Source organism: Phalacrocorax aristotelis, chromosome 20 (assembly GCF_949628215.1).
Source record: "Phalacrocorax aristotelis chromosome 20, bGulAri2.1, whole genome shotgun sequence".
In the NCBI taxonomy this organism is placed as follows: domain Eukaryota; kingdom Metazoa; phylum Chordata; class Aves; order Suliformes; family Phalacrocoracidae; genus Phalacrocorax; species Phalacrocorax aristotelis.
Genome location: NC_134295.1, coordinates 4,689,164 through 4,705,663, shown reverse-complemented (window position 1 = coordinate 4,705,663; position 16,500 = coordinate 4,689,164). Strand labels below are relative to the sequence as shown.

The window sequence follows — 16,500 nt, the reverse complement described above, 5'->3', positions numbered from 1 at the left end:
TTGTTCTAACATCCACTCCACCAACTTCATTTTTATTAAAGATCCAGTATTTGCAACCTGATTTGGATGATTTATTGTTGACTGAGGGACTCTTCCAAGAGTTTATCAGCCTCTGGCTAATAAATTTGCTACTGTGGTCCAAGAATTTTTTTATAACACTTTTTTAAGATGACAACTCTGACATGAGGCTGTAGGAAGGCTGTGAGCAAGTTTCTGATGTCTGTTATTAGCTATTACCTTTTGATAAATTATTGGGCTAATCTCTGCTGACTACTTAATGCTTGAGAATTGCTCTGTTCCTCTCTTCAGAAGTTCAAATCGCAAGTAACTCTTGAAAGGGGAGAGGACACCAACGCTCCAATCTGTCCCTCCGAGCAAGGACTACAAAGACAGATGGGCAGCAGGTGAACCAGCAAGAAATCATTAAACTAAACTCATCCTCCCAGATCTCTCCTGTTAAGCCATCCAAGTGTGAGATGAAGCACGAGGTGTGCTGGCAGTTCTCGACTTCCCTCTTTTCTCCTGTTCCAGCATTTCGACTGAGACAAAGAGTTTCCAAACAGATGTTTCTTGTGCCCCCTAAGTCTGTTCTCACTGTGCAAAACAGGAGTGATGCAGGGTAACTCTTGGCCTGTATTTACATTTTTTCTTTCTTTCTTTCCTTCTTTCAGTTATCCCATCTGCTTATGACTGCTTTTTGGGCCCTTGAGCCATCCATGTGTCAAAAGCACTTCACGCTTTGCCGGTGCTGGGGGGAAAGATGCAGATCAGATTCATGGTCCTGCAGTGGAAAGCGTGAGATGTGTATATTGAGCCGCTGAGTGAACCTGTGACCGTGCTAAGTTTTTCTTCCAATGTGAAAGGACTCCTTTCATATCTTACAGTGTGGGTCCTATTCAGAGCTGTGATTCCCTTTTCCAGATTCAAGGGCCTAACAAAGGCCTGTTCAGTCTGTTCAGGTCGTCATTAGCCAAGATTGTACCCGAGCCATGGTGTGAATCGGTTCAGTTTATCCACCTGGCTCTCTACGCTGACTTAGCAGCTCCGGGTCACGCGTGTTCCAAAGCATCTTGTGGTGTCCCAGGCTGAGAAATGTCTTCTTCCCAAAGAAGAGGATGTGGCTGATTGTGAGGGTGGTCTTTACTTTTTATATCTGAAAATGCTTTGGAAATACTTCTTTGGCTGAACTAGAGCCCTTCAGCTGTGCGACTTGGGCTGCTGGCTTCGGAGCCTTACACAGAACCCCAGCCGTCTGGTGCAGCATAATTTCCATAACCATACTTCATGGTGACTGTCAGGATATTTCTGCTCTGAGTGAGGAAGGCTTTATTTACCTGCCTCAGGATGGCTCCGTGGCAGATTTATGCACAGAGGCTTTGGCCCCTGTTTAGTCTTTCACTTCCATGCCCACAGAGTATTCCTGCCATGGTCCCACATCCAAGGCTTAGGAGCACAAAGCCTCATATCTTCCCCATTTTGTTTCTTTTTGTAATTGATCTGTTTGACGTCTGTCCCGCAGGCTGTCAAACAGGCAGGCCTAATAAGTTCTAGAGAAATTTATTTTTATTATTTTCCTTGAAAAAGAAAATAAAAATATCCCCACACTTTTTTTTATTTTCCTAGCAGTCTGCCCATATTTGGTTAGTTATTGCTACAGCTTCTTTTAGAGCATCCCCTTGGGCTCTGGCTCTCCAGAAATGAGAATCCTGTGCAGATGGTATCTTCAGGGAAGGAGAAAATTACTTCCCTTGTCATACTGCAGGTCTGGAAAAACAATCTTGCTCAGTGTTTGTGTTTCCATCCACCTTCCCTTTTAACATGGGGGTATTATGGTGAGGAGCTGATGGATTCTGGCCTGGGTGTTTAACTGATCGTTGTACATCATTCATCTGGAATGTTGGTCACTTTTAAGGAGAATTTATAGTCTTTGTGTGTAATTAGGGATTTAGGAAGACCGTGTGCTGTACACGCTTGAAGGGACGTAGCTGAAATATAAGAGCCCTGCAGGCAGCCTATAGGTATGTTACCGTGCCCAAAATCTTAGGAGCTAGGGGAGTTTCCTGCATGATTTATCCTGCAGGCACAAAACTCAGGAGGGGGACTCTGAGGTGACATTTGAAGAAGCACAATTACTAGGTAAGTAATTTTTTTCCACTCACTTTCCTCAAAACATGCTGGAATGAAATAGTAGTCACTAAGAAAAGCCATTACCAGATTGTCCAACCTAGAGTTAAAAGGACTTGAAAAATCCAAGTAATAGTGGCACACAAAGTGTATTGCTTGCTTTCTGGGTCCGCCTGCCATCCTTTGTGCATGCAACCCCTGGCAGTGGCTGTAGAAAGAGTTCTGGCATGTTTGACAGACATCTAATATGCAACTTTGTTAGCAAAAGTAATCATGTGAAGTGAACCATTACATTAGAATGTAAAGGTAATGATTTGTGACATCGCAGTAGTGTTGGGGAAAATATTTGCTTGATATGCCTCTTTGTGCGTGAAAGTCCCGGTATGTGTATTTGGATATATGGTATCTTTTCACTTCCAAAGTGCAGCATATACAATAATTCCTGAAACTAGCATTGTGGTAAAGTATAGAACAGTGTGATGTAGTTCGTAGGTATTTTTTAATACTTTTAAGTATCTAATATTAGAATATTTTTATCTAGTATTCCAATATTTTACAAAAAGAGATTGATTTCCTGTCTTCTGTTGTTACTTGAACACATTCTGACATCTTCTACTTTGAAAGAGCTACAGATACATACTCACAACTTAAATTTCTATTTAAGAAACCTCTTTTGGGTGGGAAATCTGAATGCATGGAAACAGTAAACCAGAGCTAAGTTCAAATTCTGCACAGTATCCCAAAAAACCCCAATGTTTTATAAGGACCTTGAATTTCTTTTCTGATTTTACTTAGAGGTGTTGCTCAAAGAGCTACTTCTGCCTTTTTTCTGTGGTAATAACAAGGGAGATCATAGTTATTCCTATGGCTTTAAGCTCATCTTTCTTGAAGTGTCCTGTCTTCAATTTTTAATCTTTCCTGTATCTTGCTATTCGCTTTCTGTATGTTTTGTTGGCACAACATCTTCACACTTCATCTGCATCACACAAGCTATAGTTAGATATGCTCTTTGACACTGACCCCAATTTTTTTTGCAGCATGCCAAATTACCTTTTGAGTATCCGTCTATGGAAGAAATCATCCCTCAAATTTAATAGGGTCGGTTCCTCTGGCTAAGACTGCCGGCTGCAAACTGGACATCATGGATTGCCTTTTTGTGCAAGTTCTCTAAACCTCACAGCATCAAGTGCTTGAATAGCAGTTAGAGGTAACAAGCTTAGGACCGCAAAAGCCTTCATTGTTTTTATTGCTGGCCTTGCTGTACAGTGTCGGCTTCGGTCGTGCTCTGGAATATCATATGTTTGATCAGTTATAGAGGCTCAGAGGAAATATGAAGCTGATAGCGTTAAGGTGGCCGAGAACACAAATACCTTTTATTCCTATTAGAATTTTCCACAAGCTTTGATTTTAGGAAGTGAAGGAGCTGAGACCACAGCTTTTCTTGTCTCTCTATTAAATCACCCTGTGCTTTGGTCTAGACTTGCAAATTTGTTCTCAAAACCATTGTCGTCCTCTTACAGTCTAGCATCTCATTAAGAAACTAACTGCAAAATCAACTGCTCTTGCTGACATGTTTCCTGATTTAGATGCAGCTGGATCCAGCTGGGTCTTAATGCCTGAGATAGTCCTGTTGAAGGAGTTGGGTTTTTTTTTTATCCCCTCTTGACACGGTTAAATCTAGTTGCATTAGGAATTTAATTAGGAGTTAGTTTAATTGTGTTTTGAGCTGTTCTTTCGCCCATTCAGCTTTCCTAGCAGGGGCTGTGAGTCAGGAAGACTCTTGAGTTTTATTTCTGTCCTTGTCACTAACACTAACGACCTTGGACTACTCTGTGCTGGGTTGGTTTGGTTTTTTTGGTGGTTTTTTTTTTTCCTCCCCAGTGCAAATCAGGCTTCTAGTCCTGCTTTTTTCCCCAGTTGTGGTGGGGAGAGAGTGCTTACCTCTTATTGTGCTTACCATTATTCAGCTCTGTACATCTGAGCTGAATAACTCTCATTCATGCAGCTGGACTGTCTGTCTGGGAACAGCAAGCAGAAGTTGAAACTTTTTTTTTATTCCAACTTGCTTCAAGGTGGTTTCTTCTAACTTCATAAAGAATTCTTCCATTGCTTCAGGGACGGAGATCAGTTTTCTGAGCAATGGTCTGCTGTGTCTTTGGCTATTGTGCAAAAGCGAGTGAGCCATGCTAGTAACTGATCTCAAAAAAAATACCCACGCAAGTTTGCAAACAAGCTGCCAAGAATTTACCAGAAGAATCTGAAGCAAAGCCCTGCTCACCTGTTGCATGAATTACTGTTGTATTTACTTCTAGGTAAAGGAACATGTAGCAAGTAACTCACGGTATCCATCTGCCATCTAATGCTAAACAATCAGCTGATGTATTTACAGTCAGTAGGCTGACACGGTTTCAAATTTTGTTTTAGAATCCGTTATAAAGGGCCGGAGACATGGGAGGAGTTGTGTCCTTGGGCTGGTGCTTTGGGTGTGGAAGCATGAGCGTTTATGTTGTGTTTGAGGAAAAATTGGATAGAACAGTGGCAAAGGCAGCTGTCAAAGAGCTGAGACTTTCCTGAGCTTTGGGCATCGTTCCAAAGGGTGTATTTGCAGAAATTTGCTTTTGGGGAAGTGGGTTTGCAACAGGAGTCAGTCTTATTTTATCTGGGAGGCTAGTCAACCTCCTGCCCCGTTATGGTTGTGCGTGTAATCCCAGTGTTCACCCCACAGATCACCTCTTTGACTGAGAGGTACGTTGCTGTGTTGATGCAGCTACAGCAGAACAATTTATACTCTCCTGAGTCAGGGACCTCGCCCAGGTACGTGCACTTCTTGCTACCATATTAAGTCATCACTGACACCAGCTGCACGTAGACAGGCATTGAGTTTTGACCCTGAATCTGCCACTGCCATCCTGTGCAAAATGGTTCTGGGTCTGCAAGATCATTGGGTGAGAGAACACCGAGCATGAATTCACCAAGTGGACTCGGTCCCGCGCTGTTTAATGCACTTTGGTTATTTCTCTTTATTATGTCTACTGCTCTTAGACGGAAAAGATGAGGTCTGAATTGTAGATGGGTAAGCTGAGGCACGCAGTAGTGGAAGGTGCCCAGCAGGTGTATGAGACGGGTCAGGAATGGAAAGCAGAGAGGAAGTACCTATCATGTTGGAGTTGATGAGATTGTGCCCACTTGGTTTTGCCAGGGCTTTCATCTGATAGTAACAGACTCGGGTTTTACTTTCAGTCACCCCTTTACCGTCAGTTAAAAGAAGAATGACGCTTTATTTAAAGTTAGAGAAATGAGGTGATGTTACATTAACACCTACCAAGGTAAGACTCAGCAATGGTTATCAGTTGTCTGAAGGCCTAGCAAATGAAAATCTCTGTGAGTCACTTAATCTTTCATTCAAAGATGGACACTAACATGGATGCTATAAAACAGGCAGGTTAGCTAGTGTGTCTCTAATTTGCTCAAGTTCCTGTTGGGATCTATTGGATTTACAGTAATCTTTAATTATAAAATGTAATTACTTTAGAATGGATTATAATGTTGGTGTCCGTTTCGGTGGGTTGCTTGGTAACGTCTTTCATGTGCTGAAGCACTATCTCTTCTGCGAGTTACAGGCTTTTAAACCCATGAAGTAAAAGCCTGTGGATATTAGTGTCTGCCTAAATGGAACCTTTCAATCAACTGGAGTTAACACACAGCTTTTTTGTTATTATTTTGCTATTACGTAAAAACATTTCTAAGGACATGTCCCAAAGAAGTAGCCTGAGAAGTTGCTTAGCTTTAATATAAAGGTTTTGAAATAAATTGTAGCCTTTTTATAACACTGTGCCACGGTGTTGCATGGATATTTATATCTGTGTGATAATATTAAAAACAGGAACAGATAGTAAACCTGGTACTATTTCATTACCGTTCCCGCAGTCAATCCTGAATTGTACAAGTGTGTGCAAGTCTGATTTGAAAAAATACAATCCATTATTCCAAATATAAATGGCTTATCCTGATGTGTTCAGGCAGACTTTTTCTTCTGTCTGCAAGACTGACAGTCAGTTCCTTTTTTTTCTCTGCATCTTGTCATCTGGCAAATTATTTTTTACACAGCTGGGAAAATATCTGGCACTATATTGCAGGTTAAAAATCCAAACTGGAACAGGGCTATTTTGAGGTAGTGAGAAGGTTAGAGATGGGAGAGAACAGGTCCTAATTTTGAAACCGATATGACAACTAATCTTCCTCCAACTGCAGAGAAGGGAAGAGAAACCTGTCTGGTAATCTGAGATGGGAAAAACCAAGTAAGAAATACAGTAGGGAAAGAAATATTTAAAATTACACCCACCACCACTCTTCTTGTTTTTGTTGTTTGTTTCGGTTTTTTGAAAACCCAACCTGGGAATTTCTTAGATAGCTTAATAGCTAAATATTTGAAGGGGAGTTGAAGAAGGGAGGCTAAAGAGTCACAAAAGTGGTTATCTTGTGAAGATAATGGCTTTGTGTAATGTTCCTTAGAAGTTCTTCAAAGGGGCTGATTGGTTGGTATATTTAGATTTCATCTTTTAAGCATTTACTAATTATCCCAGCCTCGATGGATAAAACTAATCAAATAGCTGTTTGGGAATGCTCTGCATTTTGAAATCTTCCCCAGTAACAAAAAGAGGGCAAGTGATAACGTGGGGGATTTTTTTTCTTTTTTTTTCTCTCATCTCGCTGCTTTTTGCAAGTACATAAACCCAGGGATTTTCAGTGGTTTAGTTATTACATATATTAAAGAACATCAGATTTGCACATCCCTTCAGAGTGAAAACTTCCTTGGTCAAGTTTTTATCCTGAGCCCTGTTTCTTCATTACCTGGATCACAGAACTCACCAAATGCCTTTTTGTTCTGAATTCTTCCCAACTGCCTTTCCACCAGGATCTGGTTTTCCATAACCTCAGGTTCCCTAAAAATCAGTAAAGTGGTGGCACTCTGCAAATCAAGACTGCAGAACATGTGGGCAGGAATTGTAAATGCCAACTGTTCAATATTTGCCGTGTTTCAGCCTGGGTGGCATCGGAAAAGCGCTGCTGAACCGTGGAGCCGTGGTGCCCTCCTGTAGTGTGTTGCATAGCGTGTGCGGAGAGGGAGCGTTACCAACTTTGTTGATGCTTCTATTCACTGAGTCTGGAGTGGTGATTATTATTGTCTTATTTGGCATATTTAATCCCAAATGTAAGAATTCTTGCTGAGTTAAGACATATCAAGAACAAACAGAAATGAGAGAAAGGGCAGAGCTGTGGTAGCAGTGTAGGTGCTCTTGTGGTGTGTTTGTTAGGCTTAGCACATGGAGAAGTCCGGGGTATCGGTGTAAACATTAAATACTTGTACGATTTCCTGCTTCAGTATTTGAAGGGATGCAAACACTTAGTGTTTGGCCAGTATTTTAAAGAAGGGTATTTATAAAGCTGACTTCTAAATAAAAATATTTCCATACATTAAATTTAAACATTTACTGAAAGCAGTTTTAACCCAGCCTTGTTCCTCAGTGGTTTTGTGTGACCTAAATACTGCAGTGCTGTGAACCTGCAAAGTTGTAGACGAAGACCCTGAACCAGCAAACAGCTTGGTGTAGGGCTTTGCACTTGGCAGCTGGCTCTACGTGGCTGCCGATATGAAATACACAGGAGCTTGAGAGCACGATCTCTTTTCGGTTTGGTTGGAGCAAATCACGAGAAAAGGTAATGGGCTGAATGATGGAAGTGGCAGTGTGGGTCTTCAGAATTTGGTTTAGTTACTTGTAGTTGATTTGAATATATAATCGTCTAGCTGGGTAGCTGAAACTCTCAAAAGTAACAAAGTGGCTTACGCATTATACAAAAGACAGAGCAATCTGACAAACTGGATTATAGATTTGGAAGTCTGTGCTATAAATCAGCTGAAAACCAGGGTGATTAGAATTTCATGGCCAAATAGATAATTGTCTATTAGATGGCAGATGGCACACTGGTAAGAACAAAATCTAAAATTACGGATCTATTTCCATAATTTTTGTGGTTCTGGTGCCATTTTTCAAATCTAAAATGGCGTAATGTTAATGCTGACATACAGTGATCTGTCATGACTAGAATGGCATAAAATATTCACTTCTAACCCTGGCATCTCATCAGAAAGCGGACTTAAACACCCCACTATGAGAATTTCCATTTTGCACCCCGCAGCTCCATCTCCTTTTCTTTGAACCCAGTGTTCAATACCTCCGTCAGAGAAAGCTCCTGAAAGCTCCATCTCAGTCCTCCACATGGTATATAAATGTGGAGTCCCCACTTTTAGAAACTTGATGAATCTCTTTAGTGGTTTAGAAGTTGTACTGCTAAATTTGGATTGGAAAGACAGCTGCAGAAAGCCAGAATGGGCAGAATGGCACAGATGCTTTTGGCTTTTAAACTTTTCCAGTTGCTGCTTTTGGACCTCGTTAGAGAGAGGAAAGTTTGATCTTGGAACATGAAAGGGTACCACATTATGCATCTTGTCTCCCAAATATAGAGGGTTTAAAAGCAGGGACCAAAATCTTGTTCACGTAAAAGAAAACTGACAACCCTTTAGTACGACGAGGCAGCATATCCAATCTCATCCATCCTCTGTCTGCCTGATTATCAGCTCAGGACAGAACAGAGAAGGAGAGTTTAAGACACTGCAGCCAGCACAGCCCAAGAAATAATTTTGTAGTGGAACTTTTTGTAACACCATGACAAATGCGGCTTAAATGGTTGAATAGGCAAATTAAGAATAAACGTATTTATTCAAATAGCAGTTGGGAGCCCTGTGTAAAGTGAGTCACTTTGGGGTGTCTGTCAGCAGGCCTCATGCAGTCCCTCCTCGTGTGAGAAGACAGGAGGAGAGGAGGAGATTTTCCTTGTGGAATATAAGCAGCTGTTGAAGGGAGACCTGGGGTAGTTTTCTTGCCTGTGGTGGAGGTGTCAGCGAACTCGGGGTCCCAGGGAGCTGTCTGCACCAGTGTAGCAGAGATGCCTGGGTTTCTCGCTTGGTTTGAAGAAGAAACTTCAGACCTTCTGGAACAGAGGGGTTAAAAAAGTTGAGGGAAGGAAATAACTTTAAATTTCATACTCAGCTTAAAATGAGGCTGATTCAGAATTACAACGTTAGGAGTTTTATGCAACAAAATAGAGTCATTTCCACATCCTCTCCATGTCCAGGTTCTCTATGTGCCAGAAGGGTGGGTCCTCCTTCCTCAACTCTGATTTAGAAGAAAAATGAACCAAATAGATTGCCTAGCTGTTTCCTTTCTGGTGCATGAGCCCTGTCGCTCACTGTGGGAAAGCTGCCTTTATGGAAACACCATCTTTCCTGCAGTAAACTTATGGGTCAAGCTCTGAGACGTCAAAGCTTTCGCTCGGTACTGTCACAGAGTGTCCAGAGTTCCTCAAAGATTTGCCCTGTTATGTTAATGAACAATTAGAGCTTTCTATTTAGAATACTGGTGCCACTGAGGAAAAAAACCCCAGAGATCTAGCGAAAATAAAATGAACATCCCGAGTCATATGATTGAGGCATGTTTGAGTGAATTTTGTGGAGGGTTTCTTCCTCCTCCCACCCATCATTATTTAGTCTCCTCGGAGCAGAGCGTTCTAGTGACTAATTCATCCCACAGTGAGTTTCTAAAACCCAAGTTGACTTTATTTGTTTGTCCAACATTCCTTCTCCTGGTGGTGTTAGGGTCTGAATGTTATCAATCAGTTCAGCAAATGTTTATCCTCATCCATATGACAAGCTCTGTGAAACTTTACTTTGGAAGCTTGATGTTTAAAAAGTAAAGGGGAGGGGGGGCAGAAATCTGGTGATGTGGCTTTTTGAGTGTGTGTGCTAATTAAGGAGGACACTGCCAGAGGCTTGCAGTGTTGGGTTTGTGAAACACACAGCTGGAGGGAAGGACAAAAGTAAGGACTGAAAAGACAGTAGAAATTTCAGACCAAAGTAACCTGCATATTCTGATCCCAAAATAGAGCAGTAAATGCTGCTGCAGGCACTGGACAGGGGCACTCTGAGGAATGATTTGTTTTAAACTGTCGTTTTCCCTCAAATATCTTGTTTGAGTAAAACATTTTAGAGGACTCTTATCTTTACTGAGCGGTGGTGGAGAATATTGTCGATTCTCTGAAGCTGCTTTCTTCCCCTTTGTTATCTGACTTTTTTCCAAGGATTGAATCAAAGAATGTCCAGGTCACTGCGATGCTGGGGCTGAAACTGCTTGGAGCCAGGCTGTACGGATTATAAAAGTGAGCTTTATTTAAGGCATTCCTCAGAAGCTGACAAGTCCTAGTCTCTCCTAGCTGCAGAGAGGACACTTGTAGATTTAATTTTTCCTACCAGCTGGAGCCAAAGGGGCAGGAGGACAGAAAAAGCTGTGCTGGTGTGTGTGTGTGTTGGAACTTGCACAAACCTGCTGCCCTGCAGTCCTCAGGGAAAGGTTAATGTGCTGAGTCCGGGCAGGACAGTTCAAATGTCCCAGAAGGAATTGTTTGAGTTGGAAGAGGTTTCTCAGAAATCACCCAGCCCATCTGCAGGACTCTCTTAAGAAAGCACTTTTGAGTTTTGATAGGAAGATATCAAAATGTTATGGATGTCCCCTTTCTCCTTTATGAAGGTATTGTGTTATTAAATAGAAAGAAAACTTCTGTACAGTCCTTAAACAAAGACCAATTTCTTCCTTTACTCACCACAGTGTTAAGTGCATTTTGTACCTCAGTGGTGCTGCTTTGCCAAAGTTGTATGTGGAGCTGCTGCAAGGTGGGCAGACGGCGGGTGGTTTAGCAGTTTGATCAAGTTTCATTATGGCTATCATAAAAAATGCAAAAGCTCAGCGGGTAACATCCCTATACTTAGGGATATATCAGCTCCGACCTTACAGCTTTAGCCCATTTTAATTATCAATCTGAAATACTGATACTTCTTGAAAAAGGTCAGAAATTCAGAGGTGGAGGTAATTTCTACCTGGTTTGCACTGCCCAGGGGAAAAGTGGACTCTCAGTGTGTTGGATACTGTGGTAGTTACAAGATGTGTCAGGCCCAGGCTCTGGACTGGGAGTGATGAGTTTGAGACCTAGCAAACTGCTGAATGCGGCCCCGTTCATCAGTGCCAATTAAGATTTCATAATTAATGGGCCATTGGTTGCCAGGTTTAGCAGTGGGTGGAAAACTCCCAGTTCTGTTAAGCGCTTTCATTCAATTTTTCTTTTTATAGATGATGAAATTCGCTTGGGATAACTACAAACAATATGCACTTGGAAAAAATGAACTGCGACCGCTGACTAAGAACGGCCACATCGGTAACATGTTTGGTGAGTTCTGAATCAATTTTAGTGCAATTTCATTGCATTTTTTTAAAGGTCATGTGTCCATGTCGGTTCCTTTCTCTGCAATGCGGTGCGGTATCTGTAACAGCTTTGATCTCTTTCCTCTTTCTGTTTTTATGAAGTGAGACTTTCAACACAGCTCCTAGGGGTTACCTACTCATATTCCATTGCTGGGAATCTCATTCCTATAGGCATCTCTCAGTGCCTAGCCTGTATCACCTCTGAGTACAGACCTAGCACCAAACGTGTCTGAGAACAGTGCTAAAACCAACCAGTGTCTTTATTAAAACATGAAATCAGTCCAAACCTGACAATGCTGCTATTTGTCTAAGCCTGTAGACATCAGGACCTGACCAAAGTGAGCGTTTTCTCTCTCATTTCTCCACTGTTGAGCAAGATGTGAATTCCATGAAATATTGAGTGAGTGAATCAATATTAAAGGCTCTTTATACTATGTGCTTACTGGCTTGTATAATTTTACTCTTTAGCAGATTACCTTTTTTTTATGTGAACCACTTACATAATTTCAGTGCTATTCCCCTGCTTGTTCTGGTGGGATGCTTGTTGACTTTCTGGGATATAAATTGTCTCTTTCCTCATTTATGCTCAAAGCGTTTCCCTGCTCTGCTTACTCTGCCCTCACTTGGCCTTGTCTGCACATGTTGCGCCGTGGTGAGAAGGTGCAGGAGATGGAGGAAGACCAGCAGAATCTGCTTTGGCAGCCCTTTCCCACCCCTCCTTGGGGAAGACTTGCTGTCTCTCGGCTTCTTTCCACAGGACCCTGCTTTGCAGAGATGATCTCCTGAGTCCCTTGCCCAAATGAGGGTAGAACAGAGTTCTTAGTGGGCAAATTATCTGAGCTTTATTTCCTTAGGGATTGGACTAATATGGTATGAAGAAACACATCCATTCCTGGTTTTGCACTCTCTAGGCATCCCAGTCCTTCTCCATGTCAGTTACATGACATGGGTGTGATCTTTCAGACAGTAGATGTGGAGAGTTACTGCTTTGTGTGGAGAGGCCTCCTACACAGGCCTCATTAGCTTTGAGGTGCGGCGAGATGTCTGTGAAAGTGAAGGTTTGAATGTGGAAATAGCATCGTGTGTCTTCTAGGGCGGCCAAAACCTTGAAGAGCAGCCAGCCCTGTTTGGCCTCTGGACTGCAAGGGCAGGTGGCCCTGATGGAGGTGGCAGAGGAAGTGTTAGCATTTAGTTTAGCCACAGCACAGGGAGAAACCTTGGTGTTCCGCTTGTGGTGCCACCATCAAGTCCTTTTATTGCCCCAGATGAGGCACTAGTCTCTTTAGTTCCTGCAGAAGTACCAAGAGAGTTAAATTACATCTGGTTGTGCAATACTGTAAGCTGCATGGAAGCTGTGTTAGCGATTGCTGGGGTATCTGGAGGAAGCAATTTTGGAAGCGTGCCTTGTACTAGCCCAGGCTGTGTATGACCAGCCACTGTTCTTGCCCAGTCTCACTTTGCAGGAGCAGTGATTTGGGTTTGTTTGTCCTTTGCCTTCCTCTTTCACTGCCCCAAGAATACCCAGGTTTTGTACTTGAGAATTTGCGTTAACTTCAGCACCAAGTTAAGCATTTTGCAACTTTTCCATTCTGGCAAGCTTGTCAAAATTCCTCAAGGAGCGTGCCTGTAAACAGACAAAAATATTGAAAGCTTTTAAATGCATTTATCATGCTAAAACAATTGGCAGTACTTATACTTGTTTGCAGCATGCCTGCGAGCACTCTCAAGGAAAATGCTTTGGAGCACAAGGATTTGCAGACAATTGCAGAAAAGGAGCTACATGGTACATTTCAGCCTCTTCACAGTCTTTTCCTCCTTTTAACTATGCCTGGTAAAGAACAGTAGCATTAGGCAATCCGTTGCTGCAGCCTTCTATCCCTCTTGTCTTCAGAGGCTGTTAGAAATTAGGACAGGGCACTGTTTGCCTTCTTCATTGTTGCCCATTCCCCCTCAAATCATGCATCTTTTTATTCCAAGCTACAGATGTAATGGAGGCAAATCAGGTACTCTCCAGGCTGGAGGTGTCAATATTAAGCTGAGATTTCTCTGCAGCTGCTTCCATGTGGGAGGGAAGGAACCTCTTTCGGGCTATTTTCAAGTATGTTTGTGTGCATGAGAAACAATTCAGTTCTTGAAGGGTGATATATTTTCCTGTAGTGGATGTGATGCTCACTTGTAGCCTAACCTTCCGTTTAGCAGCCTCACCGTGGGGGAAGCAGGGGACCTGCTCTTTATCAAATATTCTCTCTAATCAAAGTAGAAATGCAAAATAAGCATTCACCTTCTGCTTCTCTTAACAGCCATGAGCTAGCATCCCTCCCCAACACCTGCCCTGATGGCAGGAAAAACAGAGGCAGAAAACCTCTTGTATCTCCACTCTAGTTAATCTCCTTTCTCCTCTGCCTTGGAAGGTGGCAGCTTGCATCTGGGAGAGTATCTGTACAGTTTCCATACTTCTTCGTACCCACAGATCAAACTTGCCCACTACCAAAGTAAGTGCTAGGCTGCTACGTACCCTGGAAGGCAGCGTTGCCCCTCAGTCAGGCTTTTATCTCATGACTTGGTCTTAGGTTCCTTGTGATTGATCCTATTCCTAGGGCATCAGTTTCATCAAAATTCTCCCATGTTCTGGACATAGCATATTTGTATGGAAATCTTCCAATTGCTGTCATTTATAATCATTGCCACTTGAAGGCCCTTTCCTTAAACCCACTAGCTGTGGTTCATTTATAAGCATTATTTATTCATCTGTGACGCTTGTGATAAGATGCACCATGCTAAACACCTCATCCCATGCCCTCCAGTGGGGTAAATGTGTTTTAGATTTGCAGCCATTTCAGATGTGTGATGATTTCCTTGGAAATAATGCCATGGAAATGGGCAAAGCACACTACTAGGGTGGAAGGATGATCTCTCAGAATAAAACCTGCACCACAAGGTTCCAGTGTGAATGACTGCACAACTGCAGGGTTTTCAGAATTATTTGCAAAATTTCTCTTCACACTTAAGCTAACTCAAGACGACCCACAGAGTACCTGGCTGCTGTTTGAACGAGGCCCAAAACACGCTTGTTTAGGAGAACTATTTAAGAGAAATGGCACAGCTGGGCTTGTGGCTAAGGGTGAAGGCTAGAGATCCTCAGGTATTTATTCTGTTCCTGGTGCTGATCTAGTTATTTTAACCCTTCTTACCCCAGCATCTCAGCGTTCCTGTCTTCAGTGTTGTGAGCATTAAATTAATTGATGTTTGCAAAGCATGTTGAATTCCTTGGAGTGAGGCTGCTGGAGAGGGCAACCGTATTATGTAGCACAGCACTTGAAATGCACCTGTCACTGTGATATCCAGCATTAGATAGCTGAATTATTATTCTGCCCGCTCCCTGGGTCTGTCATAGCCACTTATTTTTCTGACAAAATGTTTTTAAAATCCCGTTAGCTTTACGGAGTTTCTCTAGCTATGGGAGAGTGAGCTGGCATCTATTTCTGCTCATGCATCAGCTGAATTGTCAGTTACATTTTGATTGCACAGTCTTTTAACAATGATAAGGTAAGAAGCCTGATTTTCAGATACCTCTTGAAGTGTGCAGTGCTGGCAGCAGAAGAATCCTTCTTTGACTTATAACCTGAGCCAATTTGCTCTGAAATCAGTGACAGCAAGTAAATATGGAACCTTGCTGTGCTGTTAGGCAGTTATTTTTCACCACCTAACTGCACATTAGTATATTAATTTTAGTATAAAAATAGCAATCCTTAACTAGGTTCCCCCCTTTTTTCCTCTCTCCCCACTTGAAATCACACCTGAAATTATGAATTACTGTGTCACAGCCATCGCTTCTCTCAGCATATGCTGAATTTGTGTATCATTTTGAGGCTCTGTAGCTTTATCTGACGTGAATCCATGTGACAACTGTCTCATCTAGGACACAGCCAGGTCACCAGAACTGGATGGCAAAGATCTGACAGCAGCTGGATCTGAAAGATACAAGGCGTTTAGAGTTCGTCCTCGTGTAGGGCCCTTCATGTTGTTCCACGTTTGATTGCTTGGTGACAGAGTACACAGGGCTATCTGCACAGGCTGGGTAATGGTTCTTGGAAAAGCAGTGGCTGCTTAGGCTGTGTTTGTGTACTCAGCTCAGACTTTGGCCTGAACTGTCCTGACAGTTTGTTTTGAAGACAGGAGGTCATTGGTCTCAGTTGCCTGGAAATATTGCTATTTTGGCTCTCCAGGATAAAAAACAAGGGTCTGAAGTGGCTGGGGAAGAAAAGTAGTGCCCACATGAATATATACAGAGAGGCCTCTAGAAGGTACCGAGTTGATTGTCCTGAGATTCAGAAACCTTCAGGTTTTTTTTTCCCTGGCAAATGCAGTGCAATCCTACCGGACTTTCTGTGACACCATGACCTGCCCAGTGTCTGATCCGGACGGAGATTCAAATAACATGTCTCTACTGGTCTTACACCCCCGAGCTGCTTTGACAGGAACTTCTGACAGCAGCTAGAGTGCTCTTTGTTTGCCACCTCAGGTGCTGGGCCCAGCTGGACACAAAAGGCTCCACGTCCCAGAGTTAGTCACTTCAACCATTCAGTCTTGCCTGTTGAGCCAAACATTTTCCAAATAATGGCTTCCTTCATCAGTGATTTATGTAGGAAACCATGAAGCAGGCGGGAAATGTGCCTACCTCAATTAGAAGCAACAGGAGTTGATGCACGAATATTTAACATGGAAAAGGTAGTTGGAATGAAAATACTAATTTAGCAACATTCTAAGTACCAGAAGAGAAATGGTAACCTCCAATTGTGCAATCGCTTGGTGCAGCTTTTCTGTTCTCCCTACGAGTCTCTTCCCCTGTGATCACAAAATTACAAAACCCCAGAGTGTCCTTTTATGTGCTTAAAATAATAATAATAATTGCTCTCTGAATTTGTATGCTGGATTATTCCTGCTGCCTGTTGCACATGACATTGCAGGGTTGGCTCCATGGGCTCTTTAAAGAGAAAAATATATT

At 42.4% G+C, this 16,500-nt stretch overlaps 1 protein-coding gene across 2 annotated transcripts in view; it reads left to right on the top strand.

The window, feature by feature from the left end:
• Positions 1 to 16,500, top strand: part of MAN1C1 (mannosidase alpha class 1C member 1) — a 67,772-nt gene that overhangs the window by 10,237 nt on the left and 41,035 nt on the right. For both annotated transcript variants that reach the window (XM_075114462.1, XM_075114463.1), the window contains exon 2: positions 11,364 to 11,460. In XM_075114462.1, coding sequence (XP_074970563.1) covers positions 11,364 to 11,460 — 97 coding nt within the window. The remainder of the gene's footprint in view (positions 1 to 11,363; positions 11,461 to 16,500) is intronic.